At 33.9% G+C, this 22,488-nt stretch overlaps 2 protein-coding genes across 5 annotated transcripts; both read left to right on the top strand.

Annotated features, from left to right (window-relative positions):
- Positions 1-7,951: 7,951 nt before the first annotated feature.
- On the top strand, positions 7,952-11,947 carry LOC109191693 (transcription termination factor MTERF2, chloroplastic-like). 3 transcript variants are annotated; one of them, XM_019342331.1, is made up of 3 exons: positions 7,957-8,249; positions 9,029-9,039; positions 10,697-11,947. In XM_019342331.1, the coding sequence occupies exons 1-3, from the start codon at positions 8,164-8,166 to the stop codon at positions 11,812-11,814; spliced, it is 1,215 nt and encodes a 404-aa protein (XP_019197876.1). In that variant the 5' UTR covers positions 7,957-8,163; the 3' UTR covers positions 11,815-11,947. The 3 variants fall into 3 exon arrangements, with proteins under 3 accessions (XP_019197877.1, XP_019197876.1, XP_019197875.1); XM_019342332.1 differs by lacking the exon at positions 10,697-11,947 and adding an exon at positions 9,368-9,534 and having other exon boundaries at positions 7,952-9,330; XM_019342330.1 differs by lacking the exons at positions 7,957-8,249; positions 9,029-9,039 and adding an exon at positions 9,751-10,117 and having other exon boundaries at positions 10,701-11,947.
- A 522-nt stretch (positions 11,948-12,469) lies between these two features.
- Positions 12,470-14,608, top strand: LOC109191695 (transcription termination factor MTERF4, chloroplastic-like). Of its 2 annotated transcripts, XM_019342334.1 has the most exons (3): positions 12,470-12,519; positions 12,687-12,861; positions 12,972-14,608. In XM_019342334.1, the coding sequence occupies exon 3, from the start codon at positions 13,211-13,213 to the stop codon at positions 14,423-14,425; it is 1,215 nt and encodes a 404-aa protein (XP_019197879.1). In that variant the 5' UTR covers positions 12,470-12,519; positions 12,687-12,861; positions 12,972-13,210; the 3' UTR covers positions 14,426-14,608. The 2 variants fall into 2 exon arrangements, with proteins under 2 accessions (XP_019197879.1, XP_019197878.1); XM_019342333.1 differs by lacking the exon at positions 12,470-12,519 and having other exon boundaries at positions 12,549-12,861.
- The last annotated feature ends 7,880 nt before the right edge of the window (positions 14,609-22,488 follow it).

Genomic DNA, 22,488 nt, shown 5'->3' with positions numbered 1-22,488 from the left:
AATCTATATCTATACTATATATAAAAACAAAATTCTGAAATTTTAACTTCCCGCTCAATTCCTAAAAAATCTCTCTTCCTAATAAAATATATTGATTTCTACTTCCCCATTGGTACAATAATTCTGCGTTAAAATTCTATTCTAATATTAGAAAATAGTGTAATACAATCTATACTATCTATATTCTATACTATATATAAAAACAAAATCCTGATTAAATTTTAACTTCCCGTCCAATTCCTAAAAAATCTCTCTTCCTAATAAAATATATTGATTTCTACAATAATTCTGGGTTAAAATTTTATTGTAATATTATAAAATTGTGTAATACTATTCTTATTCTAATCTATATCTATTTTATATATCAGTGTTGCAAAAATCGTGTCGCTGGTCGCGGCGAGAAAGGCCGGAATCGGCCTCCTCAGCGGCCGCCTCGCCGGCTGAACCGGCCTTTAATTTTTATTTATTTTTTTTAAGTTGTAAAGTGTCAAAAGTTCGGCAAGGCATAACTTTTGACTCCGTTGTCTGTTTTGGACAAATGTTTTTTTAAAATCACGTATTTTTTCGAGATCTATCCATCGCAAACTGCCGTAGGCGGTTTGGCCCACCAATTTATAAAAAAAAATACTTTATTAAATAGTTTCTAAGAAAAAACTATGAGAACCTTATGTTTTATTAATGAATTTTTAAAATTTTTAATTAAACAATTGTCCCGTGCATTATTTAATAATCTTTCTTTATAATTGGTCAAATTATTTAATTATGGTAAATTTGGGAATAATTAATGATGGTAATAGAAATCCTAGAAGAATATAGAATTTAACAATATTTAATTATTGTTATATTATTATTGTGACTCACGGAATACAAGAGTTAATGCCATTTTTGGTCAAAGATTTATTGGGCCATTGACACTTTTCATCCTTCATAATAAAAATTGTCATTTAGTAGCCACTGTTATTGATCGTTGGACAGTTTTGATCCTGCATCAATGACGACGTTTGTTGACCGTGAATTAGAAGGGTTTTTCTGTCTTTTTATGTTCTAATCCTTGTATTTCTCCATCCATTGGTCACTGCTACATCCATTTCTTCAAACCGAGGTTATCCGCTTCAGTCCTTTCTAACATTAAGAAACCATCTTCACCCAACTAACAATCACGAATTTTACATTTGACATCAATCTCAAGATAATGGAAACAAGTGCAGTTGGAATAGAAAGGGCGTTAGTCCATGCCTGTGGAAATTTTGTCGAGCATACAACATAACTAGCAAAGTCAGGAATATCACCCAACCCCTCCCTTAACCTTTCTACATCAACTATAATAGGTATGCCCCTACTCTTTGCCTCCTGCACTACAATCAAAAGCAGTCTCATGCAGCCTTCCATCTAAGTAGACAATATTTACTCCAAGCGCTGAAGACAATTTTGATTTGGGTATGTAGACCCTCAGATATCATGGCTGGATATCCTGGAGTGAAAATGCGCATGCGAGTTTTTTTTTTTTTTTTTTGATTGTCAACAATGACATATGTGAATGGTGAGTTTCCTCCTTTGGACACCACCATAAAAGATGTATCAACACCATCCCTTTCAAGCTCAGCAAGTATTCTTTCGCCATGCGAGTCATCAGCAACCTTAGATATGATCCTTGGATTAAGACCAAGACGAATTTTATCATCCGGGTTTTATCAAAGCATTGCGAGTGTTACCACCTCCTTGAACCTCAAAGCTGGTGCTCCGAATTTTATCATCCGGGTTGGGGAATGAAGCTACAGCAGCCAGGAAGTCAACACCGGCCATTCCAACACCTCAGACAATGCGATTTTTGGGGAGCGTCAATTTTTATTATGGAGGATGAAAAGTGTCAATGCCTCAATAAGTCTAGGACCAAAAATGACATTAACTTCGGAATACAATACAAGAATATTTAATTATGGTTATATTATTATTGTGCCTCACGACCATTATATACTAACAGTACTTGAAAAGAAACTAATAATAATAATAATATAATAATAATAATATAAGTGGTAATAATAATATCTAAAAGTAATTAAGTGTTAATAATAATAATAAGAATATTAACGTAAGAGTTGTAACATAGAATAAATTGTAATAATTACTAACTATAGTCTAGGATTAAATTTGAAATTATCAGGAAAAATAAACGACCTCTGATGAAATTAACTCTTAAATAATTATATATCGATTTAAATATTCTTAATATATTACAACAATTCCATTCCGTGCATCGCACGGGTGAAAATACTAGTTGCATATAATACTGAAAAACATAGCCAAAAGGCAAAGCAAAGGCGATGCAAGGAGTAGGATCAACATATGATCATGAGGAATAAGGTCATTTCCAACACAACCAACCACTCCGAATTGCCGCTGGAAACGTCCACAGGAAGCTCAATATTTAAGCAACTCTTGAGAAATATAATAACGTCCAGTGGTCCCAAAAAGAAACACTGAGCAAGGCAAGGCTTTAATGATATAATCTTCCTTGTACCAAAAAATAAAATGGTTATTGTCGAAGAGTTTTGCCAATGAATCATATGATAGCAAAACCACACAATCCCCCATTTCTTTTTTGGGCTAAATCAAGTTGGACTTGGTATCTTGAAATGAAAATATAGATGTCAAACTGGACTATCGTGCAACAACACAAATGAAATGAGATAGCTAAGAACTGATCCGCGGAAAAGATCCAATCCAAGTCCCCAATGTGACTTGGACTGGGTAGTGGGTAATATATAATAGAGTAAATACTCAAAATGGTCCCTCAACTATAGCTAAATTCACAAATTGGTCTTCGACTTTCAATTTTAACCAATTAAGTCCTTAACTTTGCAATTTTAACACGATTTGGTCCAACAAGAAGCGCGCTTCGGGTCGGGTCAAGTACCGCTCATGCCCGTGGTCCACACGCACAAGCGCGCCGCCGATAAAGCCTACCGCTGCGTTTACGGGCAGGAAGATCCGCAATGGAAAGTCATAATCAACCTCTCAAAATACCTAATGGTGATCGCCGGCGAAGCCCTCAAATCAAACATAACGGCCCGTTCGTTCTCCCGCCGTCGGAGCAGCTCTTCTTCCTCTTCACCCTAATCGACCGGAAAATATTAAATCCCAAATGGAAACCGTACATTCCCGAATTCAAACAAGCCTTCAAACACTTATGCATCAACGCCGGCGACCGCGCTGTCATCGACGATCTCCAGAAGAACCTGCAGTTCTCGTTGGAGCACGTGGAGGCCTCCAGGATGACGCTGCACCGGTTTGGAAACACGTCGTCTTCTTTGCCCTGGTACGAACTCAACTACTTTGAATGCAAAGGGAGTATGAAGAAAGGCGACAGATTTGGCAGATTGCTTTCGGCAGTGGATTCAAATGTAACAGTGAGGTCTGGAAATGAAACCGGAACCTTAAAAAAACGACGATGGACCATGAAATTACATATATATCCTCAAAATCACAGTCAACAAACGGTCAAATAGACGGAGGACCAAATCGTGTTAAAATTGTAAAGTTAAAGACTTAATTGGTTAAAATTGAAAGTCAAGGACCAATTTGTGAATTTAGCTATAGTCGAGGGACCATTTTGGGTATTTACTCTATATAATACCATCATCACTATTAGCTAGTGGGCAACCTACTATAAAAGTTAACATTAATTTTGGTCAATTAATTAGAATTACGCATGGACATTGATAAATGGTACACTTAATTTACAGTATATATTTAAAACATATGAGAAACTATAGATATTATCATTGTCATTTTGAGGAAGGAGGATTTAGATATGTTTTTGAAGGTGCAATGCGTCAAGACACTAAATTGCAGTGAAGCACACATGTAACTAGATTAAATAAAAAATTCATTTATGGCAGAAGTGGCAACCAGAGGAAACACGGATCACGTCAATTAATAGGGTTTATGTTGCAAAAGTTACGCTTATGTACTATCCAATGAGGGTGTTTCTCTCTACAACTTCTTTGCACAATTAATTTTATGAAAAATTATGGCACATGTCATAGTTATGCATTATTGAAATATTTATTTTTATGAAAGACTTGATAATATCTAATCTATCTAAAAACATAATAAGTGTCAATACAAGTTATGTCCTTGATTTTTGTCCTTTTTTTATATGCTAATAAATATATACATTTTGCTTTAATTGTTGTACATTCATTTACATTGGACAAAATCACCCTTACACCGTTATAACACCGTTAGTTAATATATCTATCAATCTTACCATACACCTACATCTATCATATCTTTTTCCTATTTTTAATTATCATTTTATTAAAAGTATCATATAACAATTAATTTAATTATAAATTATATTTTAATTAAATATTTATATGAATGTTAAATTATATATGTGTATCGTGTGTGTGTGTGTGTGTGTGTGTGTATATATATATATATATATATATATATATATATAATATGTATGTATATTATTTGTGTATCCATATCAATATATCATATATGTAAATTATTATTATATAACAATATAATTTTTTTGTTTTGTTTTGATGACTATATTATTCAAATATATGATAATTCAAAAGTATCATCACTTTAAGAAATTGCAAAACATAATTTTAACTAATTTTTTAAATTTTGTTACTTACAAATATTTTAATATTGGGCATAAGTTTTTGCACATCGCGCGTACAAAATGCTAGTTGCATTGATATGCATCACGATACTGAATGATACTTTGATAAATGTTGAAACACTAATTTAAAAATAGAAAAGAGTCAAATAGGCCCCTAAGTTTTACCCCAAAAGTCAATTAGGTCCCTAAACTGTTAAAAAGTGCAATTAAACCCTCAAATATGTCAAATTGGATCATTGAAGCCCAAAAATCAATAAATGACCTGTTATTACAGGTCATTTCAATTCCTGCGACAGTTTGCCGATTACCTACTATTTGTGAAGGTGACTAGTTGGTCGCCTTCTGCAATAGAAGGTGACCGACGACGACAAAATTTGTTGCCAGTCACCAGAATTCGTCGCTGGTCGTTGGAATTGAAATGACCTATAATAACATGTCATTTACCGATTTTTTTTCATTGACCCAATGTGACATGTTTGAGGGTTTAATTGTATATTTTTAAAGTTTATGGGCCTAATTGACTTTTGGATAAAATTTAGGAACCTATTTGACCATTTTCTCATTTAAAAATACACATTAGACATTAGAAAAGTTAAAGAGCAAATACCAATTTTGGTCCCACGAGTATTAGCAAAATGACAGTTTTGGTTCACATGTTTTATTCCTACCAATTTTCATCCACGACTATTGTTTTAGTACCAATTTTCATCCACAACTATTATTTTAGTAACAAAATTTATCACGCCAGTCACCCTTCCATTTAAGACATGCCAAAACCTAAAAATTTTAAGGGCATTTTCGTCTTTTTCAACTGAAGATTCCAATTTGAGCATGAATAAAGGGATTTAAGACCTAAGATCGATCACAATTCTTCTCCTCATCCAACCTTAATTCGAGAAGAAGAACTGCGAATTGAGATAGATATTGGGGCTTAAATCCCTTTATTCAAGCTCAAATTGAGATCTTAATTTGTAAAAGACGAAAATACTCTTAATAATTTCGTATTTCGACATGTCTTAAACAAATAGGTGACCGGCGTAATGAATTTTGGCACTAAAACAATAGTCGTGGATGAGAATTGGTACTAAAACAATAGTCGTGAATGAAAATTGGTAGAAATTAAACATGTGCATTAAAATTATCATTTTACTAATACTCGTGGAACCAAAATTAGTATTTGCTCAAAAGTTAAATATACACACGGGTGAGACACTAGAAAAGTTAAATATACATTAACAATTGACTTTCATCTCGTTAATATATATATGGAGTATATTACATTTGCAAGTTAAATAAAAAATAAAAAAAAGTTTAAAAAGAGACTAGGAAAGAGGGGCAAAAGAGTCACATTGAAAATATATGGGATTAGGGTTTTATATGTCATATATAGAGCGCAGTCTGCACCCACGGCACCACCTCCATATCTGTATCACAGCAGTTGCAGCCGCTCGGAGAAAAAAGTTGCAGTGAAGATGCCGAAGCAAATACATGAGATAAAGGACTTTCTCCTAACAGCGAGGAGGAAAGATGCCAGGTCGGTGAAGATAAAGAAAAACAAGGACTCCGTCAAGTTCAAGGTCCGATGCTCCAAATACCTCTACACCCTCTGCGTCTCCGACTTCGAGAAGGCCGACAAGCTCAAGCAATCCCTTCCTCCTGGTACAGTGTTTCATTTATGTTTTTTTTTTTTTAAGAGTAAATCGTAGCATTAGAGTTTATGCATTGCTAGCTGGTAATCTGCATCTGATATATTGAAAACATATCTTATTTGTAGGTTTGAGCGTGCAAGATCTGTGATCATAGATGATACAGATAGTTGGTGCTTCGACTCGTTTCAGAAGTTATATTATGGCTTTTATAATTTGAAGAAAAAGATGTTTTGAGGATTCTATGTCGCTTGTTATTTTTGATTTTCAATGAATTTTGTTGTTAGAATTAATGCAGTTTATTTTTCCCTTAAATGTTGTTCTTTCGTCATACATCCTACTTGAATGACTTGAATTGCTCTGCAGAATATATATTTCTATTTGGTTGCTTTTCTGCTGAAAATTGATGTTTTCCTGGCATCCTCATAAGATTTGTGTGTTGAGAAATGTTTGTAATATGTGTATGCTCATGGTATTTTAGTACCAATGGCAACCAGAAAGTTGATTGCGTTATGTTTTTATCATTCAACTAGTTTCAAGTTGCTCTTTGTTTCCACTGGCATTTTAGTAGTATTGGCATTAAGCTGTCCAAATTGAAATCCAGTGTTTAACTGCTGTGCTGTATGCGGGTTGCAATGCCCAAGTTTGCCAGCAGCTGCTGCTTCGCATTCAACTGGCTTTATTAATTGATAGAAGGTGGGTACACTGCAGTACCAGTTTTTGTGCATTCTTCCCCTAAAAGGTTGGATCTCCAACACCAAGGGTCTCCACACTCCGGTAAGCATCGGGTGGTTGAAGTCCTGAGGACTTCGAGCGAGGGCTTTCACTCAATGGTGCGATGAGATGCGGTGTGCTCTTAGTTGGAATTTGGTTTTCTTTTGTACCTATTGTTTTGGCTTGCATCGGTGGGGGCTCGCGTGCAGGTTCTTCCGAGCACAGCACTCAATGGCTTAGTTGATCGGGTCAAATGCTGGTGTGCACAAGACAAAATCCCTTCACTGCTGTTGTCGAACCTTGGTCTTTTCTCCTAAATATTTTTTACTGAACTAGTAAGCTAAATCTGTGCGGGCATTTTATGCATTCTGTAATACAAGTAGCTAATAGAAGTGTGTAATAAAAACCAGTAGCACTATTAGTGATAGTGCTCGTAGTTGGGGGAGACGATGCTATAATGCAGTTTGAGTTATACGCCCAAACTGATTTGTCGTGAGTTAATTTAGCATGGAAGTATACTCCTTGTTGAAATTAGGGTAGAAAATAGGAGGTAACATTTTTAATTGAAATAACTAAATATCTTAAAATTGATATTTAGTGATAATAAATTGCGTGGTGGCTGAAAACTTTGTGGTACACTTTGGATGGATGAAGCACCTCTTTGTGATTGTGACTTAATTGGTAATGGATCACATTCTGAACTCTAGATGAAACAGACCTTTGTGATATAGGTAAAGGATCACAATAAAGAATCAAGAATTCTTAATACCCCGAATGTATTTACATATGGTAATATGTTTAATTACGCCCCAATAAATTTGGGTGGAAATCAATAAAAATTAAAATGAAAAGGGTTTATATATAAATTAAATTTCTTTCTAGTCTAGATTTAAAATATGAAAATTCATTTTTTTTTTCCCTCTCCCTATGAGACAAAAGGTGCTCCATAGTCTTGCAATAAATTTATTTGACAAAATTGCCTACCCTTAAAAAAGTCATTCCAAACAAAACTCTCCATAAAGGCTGTGGAAAACACGGAAGTACTTGCATGCAAGGTGTTCGACAAAAGGTTTAAGACACCTAAACTAAACCCGCATGCAGATGCTTGTGCTCTGCTGCTCGATACACTGATAAAAAGATCAAACAGAAACGTCTGTTGTAATGCTCGGAACTACATGGTTTTCTTTAGCTCAGATACTTGTACCTGGTAGCAAGAACTATGGCTCCAGACAGAGAAAGCTTTTCTGCTACACTGCTGCTAAAGTGGAAGTGGAAGCAGCGGAAACTGCAGGCAATCGGACTGGGAATCATTTATCGGTGGACTATTTCACACACACTCTCAACTTCTCCAGAGATGAAGCTATCTCAGCAGTCGCTAAGTTAAGCCCATATAAATCTCAAGCAAATGCCGCCATTGTTGTCGATTATCTGAAACGGATAGGCATGGAGCAGACCCATATCAATGCTGCTGTTTCCAAGTTTCCTAAATTGCTACTCTATCACCCTGACAAAAACCTACACCCCAAAATTCAGTGCCTTGAAGAATTTGGGGTATCTGGGCGAGATCTTGTGGATTTCGTTGCAAGACATCCCTTCTTTCTTGCTAGAGGATTAGAGACTCATCTGAGACCTACCTTGCATTTAATCAGGCAAGCGGCTGGTAGCAATCAGAATGCCGCGAAAGCTCTGAAGAGATTTGGTCGTTTGCTTTCATACAGCAGTTGCAAAACCATTGAAAACAATATACTGCTGCTGCAAAGAGAAGCGGGTTTATCAGATGATCAAATACAACGGTTCATAGTGGAAAGACCATGTTATTTAACAAGTAAGCCTACTTGGATTCGCAATATTTTGACGAGAGTGGAAATGGAGTTTGGCATTTCTCGAAGCTCCCCAGTGTTTTACGGTGGATTACTTGTTGCAGCTGCATTGAATAAGTCAACAGTGGACAAGAAACTGGAAATCTTCAGGAGCTATGGGTGGTCTAATTCAGAAATTTCTACAATGCTGCAAAAACTACCTCAACCTTTAACTCTATCAGAGGCTAGGTTGAAAAAGGTACTGAATTTTTTAATGAAGGAACTTGGGTATGAATCCCATTACCTGGCTTTTCGCCCTGTTCTTCTAAAATATAGTTTGGAGAAGAAGATCATCCCTAGGAGTCAAGTGTTGAAAATTCTTGAAGAAAATGAGCTGAGAGCGTGCTCGCTCTTTACAGCCATAGTGATGAGTGAATCCAAGTTTTTTGGGGAATATGTGCTACCCTACAAGAATAAGCTGCCTGATATGTATCAGAAATACACAACAAGTACAGCTAAATAGATCGATCGAGCATGCAGTAGTACGTAGTTTTTTTCTATATTAATTGTTCGATCTTAGTGTTGTGGGGATATATGACTGATGTTGCTCACTAATTAGCTTGTGTCTTTCATTTCTGTGACATACGTGTTTGGGATATGATTCTGGGATTTTAATTGCAATTGTTGACTTACTTTGCTCACTGAGTGAATGCTGATTTGCATTATGCTTAAATCTTGATTAATTTGAATTTTGATGGCTGCATTTGACTTGTTTCGTTCTCAATCAATTATCTTTTTCTGTGCTTTAACATAAACTGTGCCATATATATGCTATAAACAAAAGAACATGTGTGTGTTCTATTAGACGAGATAACATTATTTTTCTTTAAAAAACAACTAAAATTTTATATTTTAGGGACAATAATAAATTGTGTACTGTGTAGTGGACATAGCTAATACCCAGAATATATGTATTTATTTATACAATATACAATGGTAATATGCCTTATTTGTGTTTTGACGTTGATATCCGCCCTTCTAATTCAATCCAAACGTACTCTCCATAAAAAGAAGTGGGAAACAGGGAAGTGCTTCTCTTGCAATCTTGCATGTAAGGTGCTCGACAAAAGGCTTATCCAAAATCCGGAGATGCTCGGTGCATTGATAAGAAGAAGAAGAAGAAACAAAAAACATCTGTTTTTATGAGTTGTAATGATCGGAACTGCGGGGTTTTCTTCCGCTCAGATACTTGGAATAGCTGGTAGCAAAGACAATGGCGCCAGACACAGGCAGCTTTTCTTCTTCTTCTCTAACTATAAGGGGTCGTTTGGTTCACGGAATGTAAGATTACCTTAGGGAATGTTAGATTGCTGGGAATGTTAGATTACTGGGAATGTTAGATTCCTGTGTTTGGTTAAAATTGGGGTATGTAATATAATGATGTTTGGTTTAGGGTTATCTTTTATACACACTATAATATCCTTAACATATTTTCATATATTTTAATAAATTTAAAAATTAAAATAAATAAATAAGATAACGGTATCATATATAATCACATGATTTTAAAATATTAACTAAAATCTTGAACTTGAGAAACAAAATTATTTTATAAACTAACATAACATAATAAAAATATATATATATATATATATAATTACAAATATATATATATATATATATATATATATATATATATATATATAACTAACATAACCAAGGTTATCTTAGATTACCTAAGATTTTGAAGGGAATCACATTCCCTTCAAAATCCTATGTGGAGGGAATGTGACATTCCTGTGGAATGTTAGATTCCCTGAGATAATATGAACCAAACACGTGAACTTTGGATTGTCACATTCCCTTGATTATCTTATATAACCTGAACCAAACGCCCCCTAACTGTAAATTGAGGTCTTCTACTGGGTTTAGCTACTCCGCGACTGCTAAAGTGGAAGCAGCGGAAACTGCAGGCAATCGGACCTCGGGGCCGGGGAGCCATTTATTGGTGGACTATTTCACGGACTGTCTCAACTTCTCCAGAGATGAAGCTCTCTCAGCAGTCGCTAAGTTAAGCCCATATAAATCTCCAGCAAATGCCGCCATTGTTGTTGATTATCTGAAACGCATAGGCATGGAGCAGATCCATATCAAAGCTGCTGTTTCTAAGTTTCCTAAATTGCTACTCTATCACCCTAACAAAAACCTTAGCCCTAAAATTCAGTGCCTTGAAGAATTCGGGCTATCCGGGTCAGATCTTGTGGATTTCATTGCAAGATATCCCTTTTTCCTTGCTAGAGGGTTAGAGACTCATCTGCGACCTGCCTTACATCTAATCAGACAAGCCGCCGGTAGCAATCAGAATGCCGTGAAAGCTCTAAAGAGATCTGGTCGTTTGCTTTCATACAGCAGTTGCAAAACTATTGAAAACAATATACTGCTGCTGCGAACAGAAGCGGGTTTATCAGATGATCAAATCCAACGCTTTGTAATGGCAAGACCAAGTTCTTTAAGAAGTAATCCTACTTGGATTGACAATATTTTGAAAAGAGTGGAAATGGAGTTTGGGATTTCTCGAAGCTCCCCAATGTTTTACTGTGGATTACTTGTTGCAGCTGCACTGAATAAGTCAACGGTGGACAAGAAACTGGAAATCTTCAGGAGCTATGGGTGGTCTAATTCTGAAATTTCTACAATGCTGCAAAAACTACCTCAACCTTTAACTCTATCAGAGGTGAGGTTGAAAAAGGTACTGAATTTTTTAATGAAGGAGCTTGGGTATGGATCCCAATACCTGGCTTTTCGCCCTGTCATTCTAATATATAGTTTGGAGAAGAAGATCATCCCTAGGAGTGGAGTGTTGAAAATCCTTGAAGAAAATGAGCTGAGAGCTTGCTCGCTCTTTACAGCCATAGTGATGAGTGAATCAAAGTTTTTGGGGGATTATGTGCTACCCTACAAGAATAAACTGCCTGATATGTATCAGAGATACATAAAAACTACAGCAAAATAGATTGAGCTTGCATTCTGCTTTTTTCTATATTTACTTGTGTCTTTGATTTCTGTGACATGTTTGTGATCTGGTCAAGAATGAAGAGATTTCAAATGCAGTTAAATGTTGATGGCTACATTTGTTTAGCTTGTCATTTGACTATGCGACTATCAATTTCCTTGTCAAAAAGCCCAGTATTCTTTGTCTATGATTTAACATAAAGCATAACATGTGTTGTATTAGATACTAAGTATACTGCAAAGTACTATACGGGCGGCTCAATTAGTTTTTCGTAGAATACGAGTTACGCTCAATTTGTGATAAGCACTAGACGGCTTAATGTGCACTTGGATCATTATAATTTATCTTCTCACTGTCATGTCGAATCAAAACATGAAATTTTGGAGATGAAGAAATTTCGCTTTTAAAATTCAATTAATCATTAAATTTAACTGAAAAAAAAAATCAAGAATCACACCACATTTCAAGACAATTAAAAACACCAGAACCAATTTGTGGTGAGCACTAGACAACTAAATGTGCATTTAAATCGTCTTAATTTATCTTTCCACTATCTTATCGGATCAAGACATGAAATTTTAGAGAGGAAGAAATTTCACTTTTAAATTGATTATTAAATTTAACTGAAAAAAAAAAAAATTCAAGAGTCACACAGCATTTCAAGGCAATTAAAAACACCTTTGAACTAATATTTCCATCTACTAGGTCTCATTTTCAACTTACAAGGAATAGTTCCCACCAATTACTTTCTAACAAGCTTATCATTCCATGTAAACAGCAAATGCAAGATAATGAAATTCTCTTGTCTTGACTTAAACATAAGTAACCCATAAATTTTCACGTTAGAATCTGGATTTGATAAACCCTTGCAGTTTATCCTGGGTGTAATGCGTATTTAACTCTGCCTAAAACCACTCGTTGGCACCGGTAGTCGACCAGCGTTATTAGTTGATGAGGTTGATTTCAGAGCCAGGAATCCTTTCCCTGTTGGGAAGAATTACCCGTTTTGAGTATCAAATCAGCAAGTTTTTTGCTTCCGGTTGAGAGGTGAGCAAATTTTGTTACGATTTAGGATTATCTCGTCCCTTGTTTACATCCCATAGTTTTCCTCATTTCCACTCTTCCTATCTTTTGATTTATCGTACTCATTTCTGCAGCGGCGGCCGGCGTCTCTTCTCTCATTTTCATATACTATTAAGCATTTGGTGTTGATATCCACCCTTCTGATTCAATTCAAACTCTCCATAAAGTAGTCCAAGGCTGTTGGAAACAAGGAAGTACTTGCATGCAAAGTGTTCGACAAAAGGCTCCTACCAGAACCAGCAGATGCTTCTGCCCTGCTGCTCTGTACATTGATAAACAGAACAGATAAAAACATCTTTTTTTAATAGTTGTGATGATCAGAACAGCGGGATTTTCTTTTGCTCAGATACTTGGAGTACCTGGTGGCAAAGTCGATGGCTCCAGACACAGGCAGCTTTTCATCTTTTTCTCTAACGATAAATGTAACTTGAGGTCTTCTACAGGGTTTAACTACTCCATTACTGCTAAAGTGGAAGCAGGGGAAACTGCAGCCAATCGGACTGGGAACCATTTATTAGTGGACTGTAGCACAGACTCTCTCAGCTTCTCCAGAGATGATGCTATCTCTGCAGTCGCTAAGTTAAGCAGCTTACGCCCACATAAGTCTCAAGCAAATGCTGTCTTAGTTGTTGATTATCTGGAACGGATAGGCATGGATCAGGCCCATATCAATGCTGCTGTGTCCAAGTTTCCAAAATTGCTACTCTATGACCCTGACAAAAAGCTTCACCCCAAAATTCAGTGCCTGGAAGAATTCGGGCTATCTGGGTCAGATCTTTTCAATTTCATTGCAAAATATCCCTTCGTTCTTGCTAGAGGATTAGACACTCATCTGAGACCTGCCTTACATTTAATCAGACGAGCTGCTGGTAGCAATAAGAATGCTGTGAAAGCTCTAAAGAGATCTGGTCGTTTGCTTTCCTACAGTAGTTGCAAAACTATGGAAGCTAATATACTGTTGCTGCAAGAAGCTGGTTTTTCAGATGATAAAATCCAACAGTTTGTCATGGCAAGGCCACGTTATATAACAAATAAGCCTACTTGGATTGGCAATATTTTGAAAAGAGTGGAAATGGAGTTTGGGATTTCTCGAAACTCCCCAATGTTTTACTGCGGATTACTTGTTGCAACTGCACTGAATAAGTCAACAGTGGACAAGAAACTTGAAATTTTCAGGAGCTATGGGTGGTCTAATTCAGAAATTTCTACCATGGTGCAAAAACTACCCCATTCTTTAACTCTATCAGAGGCTAGGTTGAAAAAGGTACTGAATTTTTTTATGAAGGAACTTGGGTATGAATCCTATTACCTGGCTTTTCGGCCTATCATTCTAACATATAGTTTGGAGAAGAAGAGCATCCCTAGGAGTCAAGTGTTGAAAACTCTTGAAGAAAATAAGCTGAGAGCGTGCTCTCTCTTTACAGCCATAGTGTTGAGTGAACCAAAGTTTATGGGGGATTACGTGTTACCATACAAGAATAAGCTGCCTGATATGTATCAGAGGTACATAAAAAGTAGAGCAAAATAGATGGAGCATGCAGTAGTTTGTTGATTGATTATTCTTGGTGTTGTGGGACTGGCTAAAGTTGCTAACTTGTGTGTTTGAGTTCAGCTACGGGTAGAGAATGTGGGGATTTTCTTTGCTTACTGAATGCTGATTTGTATTATGCTTCAATCTTGATTTTCGAATTTTGATGTCTGCATTTGTTTACCTTGTCATCCAATTTTTCCTGCAGTATTACTCTCCTTTTTTTTGGGATTGGTTATTTCTCTCTTTCCATTTAGGAATAAAAAGCAAGCTGAGAATGGATTGGATTTGCCTAATTGCCTCTATGTCTGCTAGAGATTTTAAGATGATGTTGGAAGAACCAGATTCAGATACCTTTTGTAAGAGTTTGAAGGCCCAGAAACCAAATTATCAATTTTTATTCACAGCTCAAGGCACATAATTTCATATTGAGTTGTTTATGCATTCCAGGTTTTTCTTTTAATATTTAATTCCAATATCGGATTGAAAATTCGATGCCCCAAATGAAAGTAGAAATAAAATACAATGCAAAAATAAGTGAATTATTGCATTTTTAATATAAAAAAAAAATGATTTGATGGAGGAAAAGTTGAAGGAATTGCATTATTGAGATGCTTCCAGCAAGCCTAAGCCAAACAAATGGCAATTCCAATCCTGCATTGTGAAATATTTATGTATCTGTCCCCTTTAAAATTGCAGAGTGGGTTTTGTTAGTGAAATGCTCACATGCCTCCTGCCTTCTGGCATGTGCAACCGCAACCATATATGCGTGACTACTCACTATAATATATATACACCCACTAATCCTGCCGTTGTCTGCGTATTTAATTTAAGTAAGCTTAATAATCCAAACAATTAGCACTCTTTCAATTCAAATCAATAATTACGTACATGCCTGCCTACCTAGCCACGAACCTCGCATGTGAACCCACTAAACAATTCCATTGTACGGTTGACCTCACCAATTACATAACAACAGCATCATGATACTCGCCGTATTCATTATGTGCCCATCATAATTCACTCTTTTTTTTTTTTAATTAATTTTAAATACAATTACTTAACGTTATGTTCATACTTATGACAGCGAGAAAGACGAAAGTGGAGTCTCCTCATTTCATGACAAACTTGTCCGTACATTGTGCAGAAATTTGTACCAAACGCTACGGACCCGATTTATATTTTTCAAAGTTTTTCTTCCATTCTTCCGTACGGTACGCAAGGGGAATAAGAAACGCCATTGCCGAAACGCTGGTACGTGCTTGATAGTGATGGCGACGATGATGCTTGTTTTTTCCTGTGGAATTTAAGATGATTGAGCAGCGGCAAAGGAATCAAGGACTTTTCATCTAAGATCATACCTTTTTTTTCCTTTAATTATCAATAATTTATTTTGAAGTTTAAATTAATTTTAATTTAAAATGACTGTTTTTGTTATTTGTGTATGAAATTGAGCTACTCAACAACCCACCACCAATAGCAATCTTATTGGATAATAACTATTTTAGTAAGAAAATCAGTTACTCTGTTATACTATCAGTAAATATGCTTTACCCGCCTCGATAATCTTCTGACATACTTTTTGAATGCTAATATCCAAAGTCGAGAGAGAAACAACCCACGACCTTCCCAACAAGCACTTGTACACTACCATGTTACACAAATATTCTTGATCCGAACCCCTTACCATTGGTTAGAATCACAGATCAATCAAAATTCTTGACATTATTAGTTCAAATATTACTTGTTCTGAGTGGCGAAAGGTCACGCCGACTTCCATGTTCTGTAGAATCTCCGAGAACAACATAGATTGCAATTAATTTATTTCTCATATTTATTTTAGTAATAATATAATTACATAAATCATATTACATATCAAATTTTTAAAATAATTACATACAAACGAGTCATATATTATTCAATTAATTGAGTGATACTTTTGCAGTAATCTTATAATCAAATAAATGTACACTTTCAAATATTAAAATTGTTTATAATTTCATCTTTAATTTTATTATCTAAATATATAATAAAAAATATTATTTGTGCATCACACGAATAATTGGGCAATTATTTGCTCGAATTCAAGCAATGATAACCTCAGAAAACATCAGTTTCATCAATTACACTATATAATATTCGTTGTTATAATTTATATGATATAATTGTATATCGATCTAAATATTCTTAAATACTATAACAAATCTATTGCATGCAACTCACGTGTAATACTAGTCCATTATAATTAAATATATGTTGTATAATTGGTGCAATTCACTAATTTTCGGAGAAGAACGGCCAGGAATGAAGAATAAACGTAACTTCTTAGGAAGTGAAGTCTTTTTTTAATTTAAACACAATATTATTCCGTCAAAGTTTTGTCAGACAAATGATTTGGAAGATGAAGTAATTGGTTGACTGGTTTGTTAATAAAATAATTTAAAAATATAAAATAAATAAATAAATGTAATATACTCCAATATGTTCTGACTAAACATTCTTATGAACGTATATATATTCTCCAAAGTTTTCTGCAAAGCTACTCACCTAACGTATATCACAGTACGTAAATGTGGTCTTTCCCTCGCAATTTTTTTTTTTTAGTGACGAGAAAATTTTGCAACTATTATTATATAAATTCTACTTTTATCGCGTGACAGAATTAACTAAGAAATTGTTGACAGAAGTCGATCTTGTGACACTTAAGTATGAAAATTATGATTTCATAAGGACAATTTTCAACCGAATTAGTCAAGTAGTTAGTTTGGTAACCAATCAATTTAATTATAAGATTCTAAATTTGACTCTTCATGAAATTGTTTATTGACTTTCTTGATTGAGCCCGTCAACTATAAACAATTTAAATTGATTTACCTCATTATAACTATTTATCAGTTAGGATCACAAAGCAAAATTGACGCATAACATATTTTTTCGATGTCTACACGAAAATAAAAGCAAAATGATGAGCACATTTGCGGTCCATGTATTTTATCAAGAAAAGTATTCATCACGAGGTAGCTAAAAAACGTAAAACTTTGGGTTTATAATTAATTAATGCATGGGTCTTCATTTCTAATTATTCTATTTAAGGATATTGACTCTTGGGTTTTAATGCCTACTTTGACCATGAAAAAGGCACAATATTGCCATCAATATGTTTGACAATTTTTGTTTTTATTTTTGGATACTACTAACTCTATTACAATACAGTATCTCACAAAGAATCAATATTACTTTTACTGAGGATCGATTTCACAACCTCCCTTATAAAGGAAGTAGCAACTTCCTACCATTAGACTACAAGGTCCTTAACATTTAATCATTATATGTTTATTTTTTTTTTATTTTTTTTTTGTTTTTGTATTTATTAGAAAAAACATTATTCCACTTTGTATTAAATTTACTTTTTATTTTCATTTTTGATATTTATTAGTTATTAATTAGCTTTCTTATTACTCCCTTTTGAAGTTGTATATTGACATTCTCAGTTTAAGCATGTCAGTTATGGATAATCTAAACATATTTACCTTCTTGGTTCTTTGTCGATTTAGGGTCACAAGGTACTGATAGTCTTTATTCAAATTGTATCTACGAATAGTGATGATGAATTTTTTTCGTAAATCAAAGTTATTAATTAACTAATCATATAATGAGTTAGACAGTATTTCTATACAAAAGAGGTCACAAAATAATCAAATACAAACAAAAAAAAATAAAAAAATTGCATGGTAATGTTACCTTATGAGTGAATATTAATAGGTAATTTTTAGAATAAAATAGAAACACATGACTCAACAAAAATTAATAAATCAACAAATAATGAGATTTAATGCCAAGTAAATATAAGCAACGGTATAAAATTTAAGAATGCCTCCATTTCCTTATTACCCCCATTTTTTTTTTTTTGTCAAACAAAATATTTAAAAAATAATAATAATGAGAGATTTTTCTCACATGCCCATATGCAACTCTTTGTTTCCTTTCTTCTCCCAACTACCAGGGGATGACCAAAATACATCACCTTTTTTTTTTCTTTTTAATTTTTAGAGAATACATTAACATAAAAGTCGTTTGAGATTTTTTTTTTTAAACGTATTATATATTATATTATTATGTAACATTAGTTTGGTCAACGTTTTTCGATATCGAATCATACATTCATAGCTAGTTGCGGTCCTTTAACAGGACGACTCACCCAATATAGTCAACCCTTTTAAAATTTCAATATCTAGTTTTAGCTTAAATCCTAGCATATAAATATAAAATAATAAATATGTAATTCATCAAACATATTCTTTAATTTGATATTGTTTCTAAATAGGTTATATCAAATAAAATAAATTGAATCTTATCCCGAGAGGGGTGGTCGAGTGATAGATTATGATACTCTTACGAGAATACACAGAGTCAGTCACACAAGATCTTTCTAGTGGCAACGAATGTATAATAGTTGTGAGCTCTGATTCTCTCCCTATCAAAACAGATGAGAAGAAAAAGAAGAAAGTTGAATCTAAGATGAGATCCTTCAACGGCACGCATGATTTCACCTAATCTTTTGTGTGAGAGATTGAATGGCGAAGAAAGAATGAAGCAGTTCACATCACCTAATATTGGTGGTACGGAACATAGTGTTTGTGGGGGGGATATAAGTATAAAAAGAGATGGTGATTGGTGAATAGCGCACAAGGTACGACTTAGTACAGGAAGGCTGGGCTCCTAAAGAGTTTTGGCCATCAAAGGTGCCAATCATACATTATACATACTAACCTCCCCCAGCTAGCTTCCAGTTCCAGAGAATATTATTAAACATTTAAACATACATGCAATGCATTATTATTCATCCCATCATAAATGTTTTAACACAATCCTATATATGGTCTTCAAATAAAGGCGCAAGGAGTAGACGACGACGGAGCAATTTGAATTTTGTCTCATAACTGGGCCCTCCCTACTCATCATTTCTAACTCTATTATTATCCTAACTTATTGTCAAATTAGATGACTTTCATAAACTTTATATGTTCGTGAATGTGTTCTGTGTTCATTAGCGTTAATTACTGAATACGTTTGCGAACATTAACGAACACTAATATACGTTTAATAAAGAAATACGAACGCGATTTTAAAAAACATTAACAAACAAACACAAACACTACAAGAATCTTAACAAAAAAACACGAATAATGTTCCCTCATTCATGTTTGTTTCATTAACCGCCCAAACTGTGGTGGTCACGATCGAGTGAACAAATATAGATTTATTACTCCTCCCACATATAGATTTATTATATTACTTCTCTCTATATATGGAGGACTTTGTTTTAGAAAATGAGGGGTTCTCCGGGGCGGTTCGTTGATGACATTGTGTCTGGGACCATTACATTTCATAAAAGTCAATGTCTATCCTCTAACAAAAACTAACATTATAGCTCGTATTTTCCAAGATGCCGGCCCCCTATACGCCTGATGTGGGTTGGTGAATATAGTGTGCATAAATTCTGAAAATACTATATATTATAACTCAACGTATAATTTGTCACATCATTTAACATATCATGTTTTATACATTTCGCATTCCTCGCTAAAATACTAATTAGTAAAGGACACAACACCGTCTCACGAATCCTTATCGTGAAACGGGTCGAGTCGGATCAATATAGAAATGTAATACTTCTACTACAAAATTTAATACTAATTAATAATAAAATTCGTGTGAGATTGGATGGTCGAGACTGAGAAGTGTGGTGTATCCAGTGCAGTTGTACAGTAGTGCAATGGTACAATGATGTGGTGCAATGATTTATATTGACCAAGTCAAAAATCATTATAATCTACAAGACCAAACAAGATCAACGATGCAATGGTACATAGGTTCACATGTTTTCTTTTGGTGAGTACACAAATTCACATGTTAACAGAAGTTTAAATTTGAACCTAATTCTTACCAAATATAACATGAATTTGGAAAATAATATCATAAAATATATCGTTTTGAAGTTTTCTTATTTTTATTTTTAAAGTTTTAGAGAGACTTACTTTTTTTTCAAAGTTGATCCACATTATTCAAATAAGTAATTGATGGATTTAATTAATCCGGGGTGGTCCGAATTACTAAACCCGGATAAGAACACGAATAGTAAATATCGTTTCTATCTATTTACTATTTGTGTTCTTATTCGAATTGTATAATCCGAACCACCCCGGGTTTATATAATCCATCAGTAATAATAAAAAAATTAAAAATAATAATCTCATTAAATTAACTAATGTCAATATATAAAATGGGAAAGAAAGAAGTACACTAATAACCTCTTCAAATTGGCAAATTATGCCGTGGAACCGTGTCCAGCTTGCAAGGTGGGCACAGTTCCAAAACTCTCATAATTGTGAATATAAAGTTCAAAAATTATGAGTAATAGAGTTTTATAATTATGAACCTAGAGCTATGTAATTGTGAATATAGAATTTAATAATTGTGAATATGAAGTTCAAAAATTATGAACGTAAAGTTCAGTAATTATGATCATAGAGTTCTGTAATTGTGAATATAGAGTTCAATAATTGTGAATATGAAGTTCAAAAATTATGAACATAGAATTTTTTAATTATAAATATATAGTTCAGTAATTATGAACATAGAATCGCGTGTATCTTGCGGCAAGGTCGACACATTTCCAAGGCATAACAATTGGTTCAAATTCATGTTACTAACACTTCGCTGAAATGGCGAATGACTGAGGGAGGCTGGACTTGGTGGGTTAAATTAGTGTTTGTGATGCGTATCTTTAATTTTTGTGTTTAGTTTTTATTAAAAGTTGCACGAAGTGGAAGATAAGTCATGACATTCTCCAGCGAAATGGATGTATGCATCGAGTCAAACAACATTCGTCAATCTTAAGATATATATACAAAATCAAACGTTTAAAATTTTGATATGATAATTATATTTTACTCACGTAATCAATTCTTTCAGAATGAAATACTATTTTTGTAATCAACATCATCAATACTTCGCTCATCATATTGTATATTAATATTATTGTATACATTACATGCCTCCTAACCCATATATAACAGTTTTACTATTTCTAATAAAATTGATAATAATTTCAACTTTTTGTATATTTGAAAGTTAATACAAATGTATATATAATTTATTTATACTACTTTGAATTATTAAATAATTTAATTTCTATTAGCTAATAATTTAAGTCGTCATAAAATAAGTTTTTAAACAAATGCATACCAATAATCCTGTATAAGCTATGCCCATTTAGCTAATTAGATATAGAACATCGATAGGTGTATGTATTCTGGCAGATTCTACATTCTAACAATTGCGTATAACCTATGCTCATTTCAAAAAAGGTGGCATGAAACTTGACTCTTCATGTGTATCTCAACTTATATCATGGATTTTCCCCCCTCTTTCCAATATATACTTTCATTCACATGAACTTTTATTTGTCTTAGAATTTAATTTTTATAAATATTTTATGTACAGTGCAATGTTATGATTCACAAATAATAAACATATCTAATAAATATACTAAAGCATCATAGAACTTCTGTACTAATTTTACCCTCTTATTTTTATTTTTAAGTGTATTACTGTATGAAATTTTCAAATGTTTTGAGTTTTTGAAAGATCAGAGGCCGGCTTAATTTGGCCAACTACTATATAGTATGATGACATCTTATACTACCTTGTAAATAATGTGTTTCAAAGAAAAAGGTAGGACTGTTTCTCGTGAAATAATTTTTATTAGGGGTTGGTGTTTCGGTATTCGATTCGATTTTTTTTAATTTTTTTCGATTTTGGTTCGATTCGATTTAGGAACCTCAATTCCCAACATTTCATAGTGTTCTAGCGCAAATAATTAATTAATCAATTATTGATTTTTACTAATAATCTATCTACTATATATATACTAATAAGAGTCCAAGAGAGTTAGGCCTATAATGGGTAGAAAAAATGGCGGTCACAGATTTTAATCAAATGAATGGCTCAGATTGATTAAAAGATTGATAAGATTTAAATTTTACACTAAAATTTCCTAA

This window comes from Ipomoea nil, unplaced genomic scaffold (assembly GCF_001879475.1).
Source record: "Ipomoea nil cultivar Tokyo-kokei standard unplaced genomic scaffold, Asagao_1.1 scaffold1719, whole genome shotgun sequence".
Classification (NCBI taxonomy): Eukaryota; Viridiplantae; Streptophyta; class Magnoliopsida; order Solanales; family Convolvulaceae; genus Ipomoea; species Ipomoea nil.
This window is presented reverse-complemented; position numbering and strand designations above follow the sequence as displayed.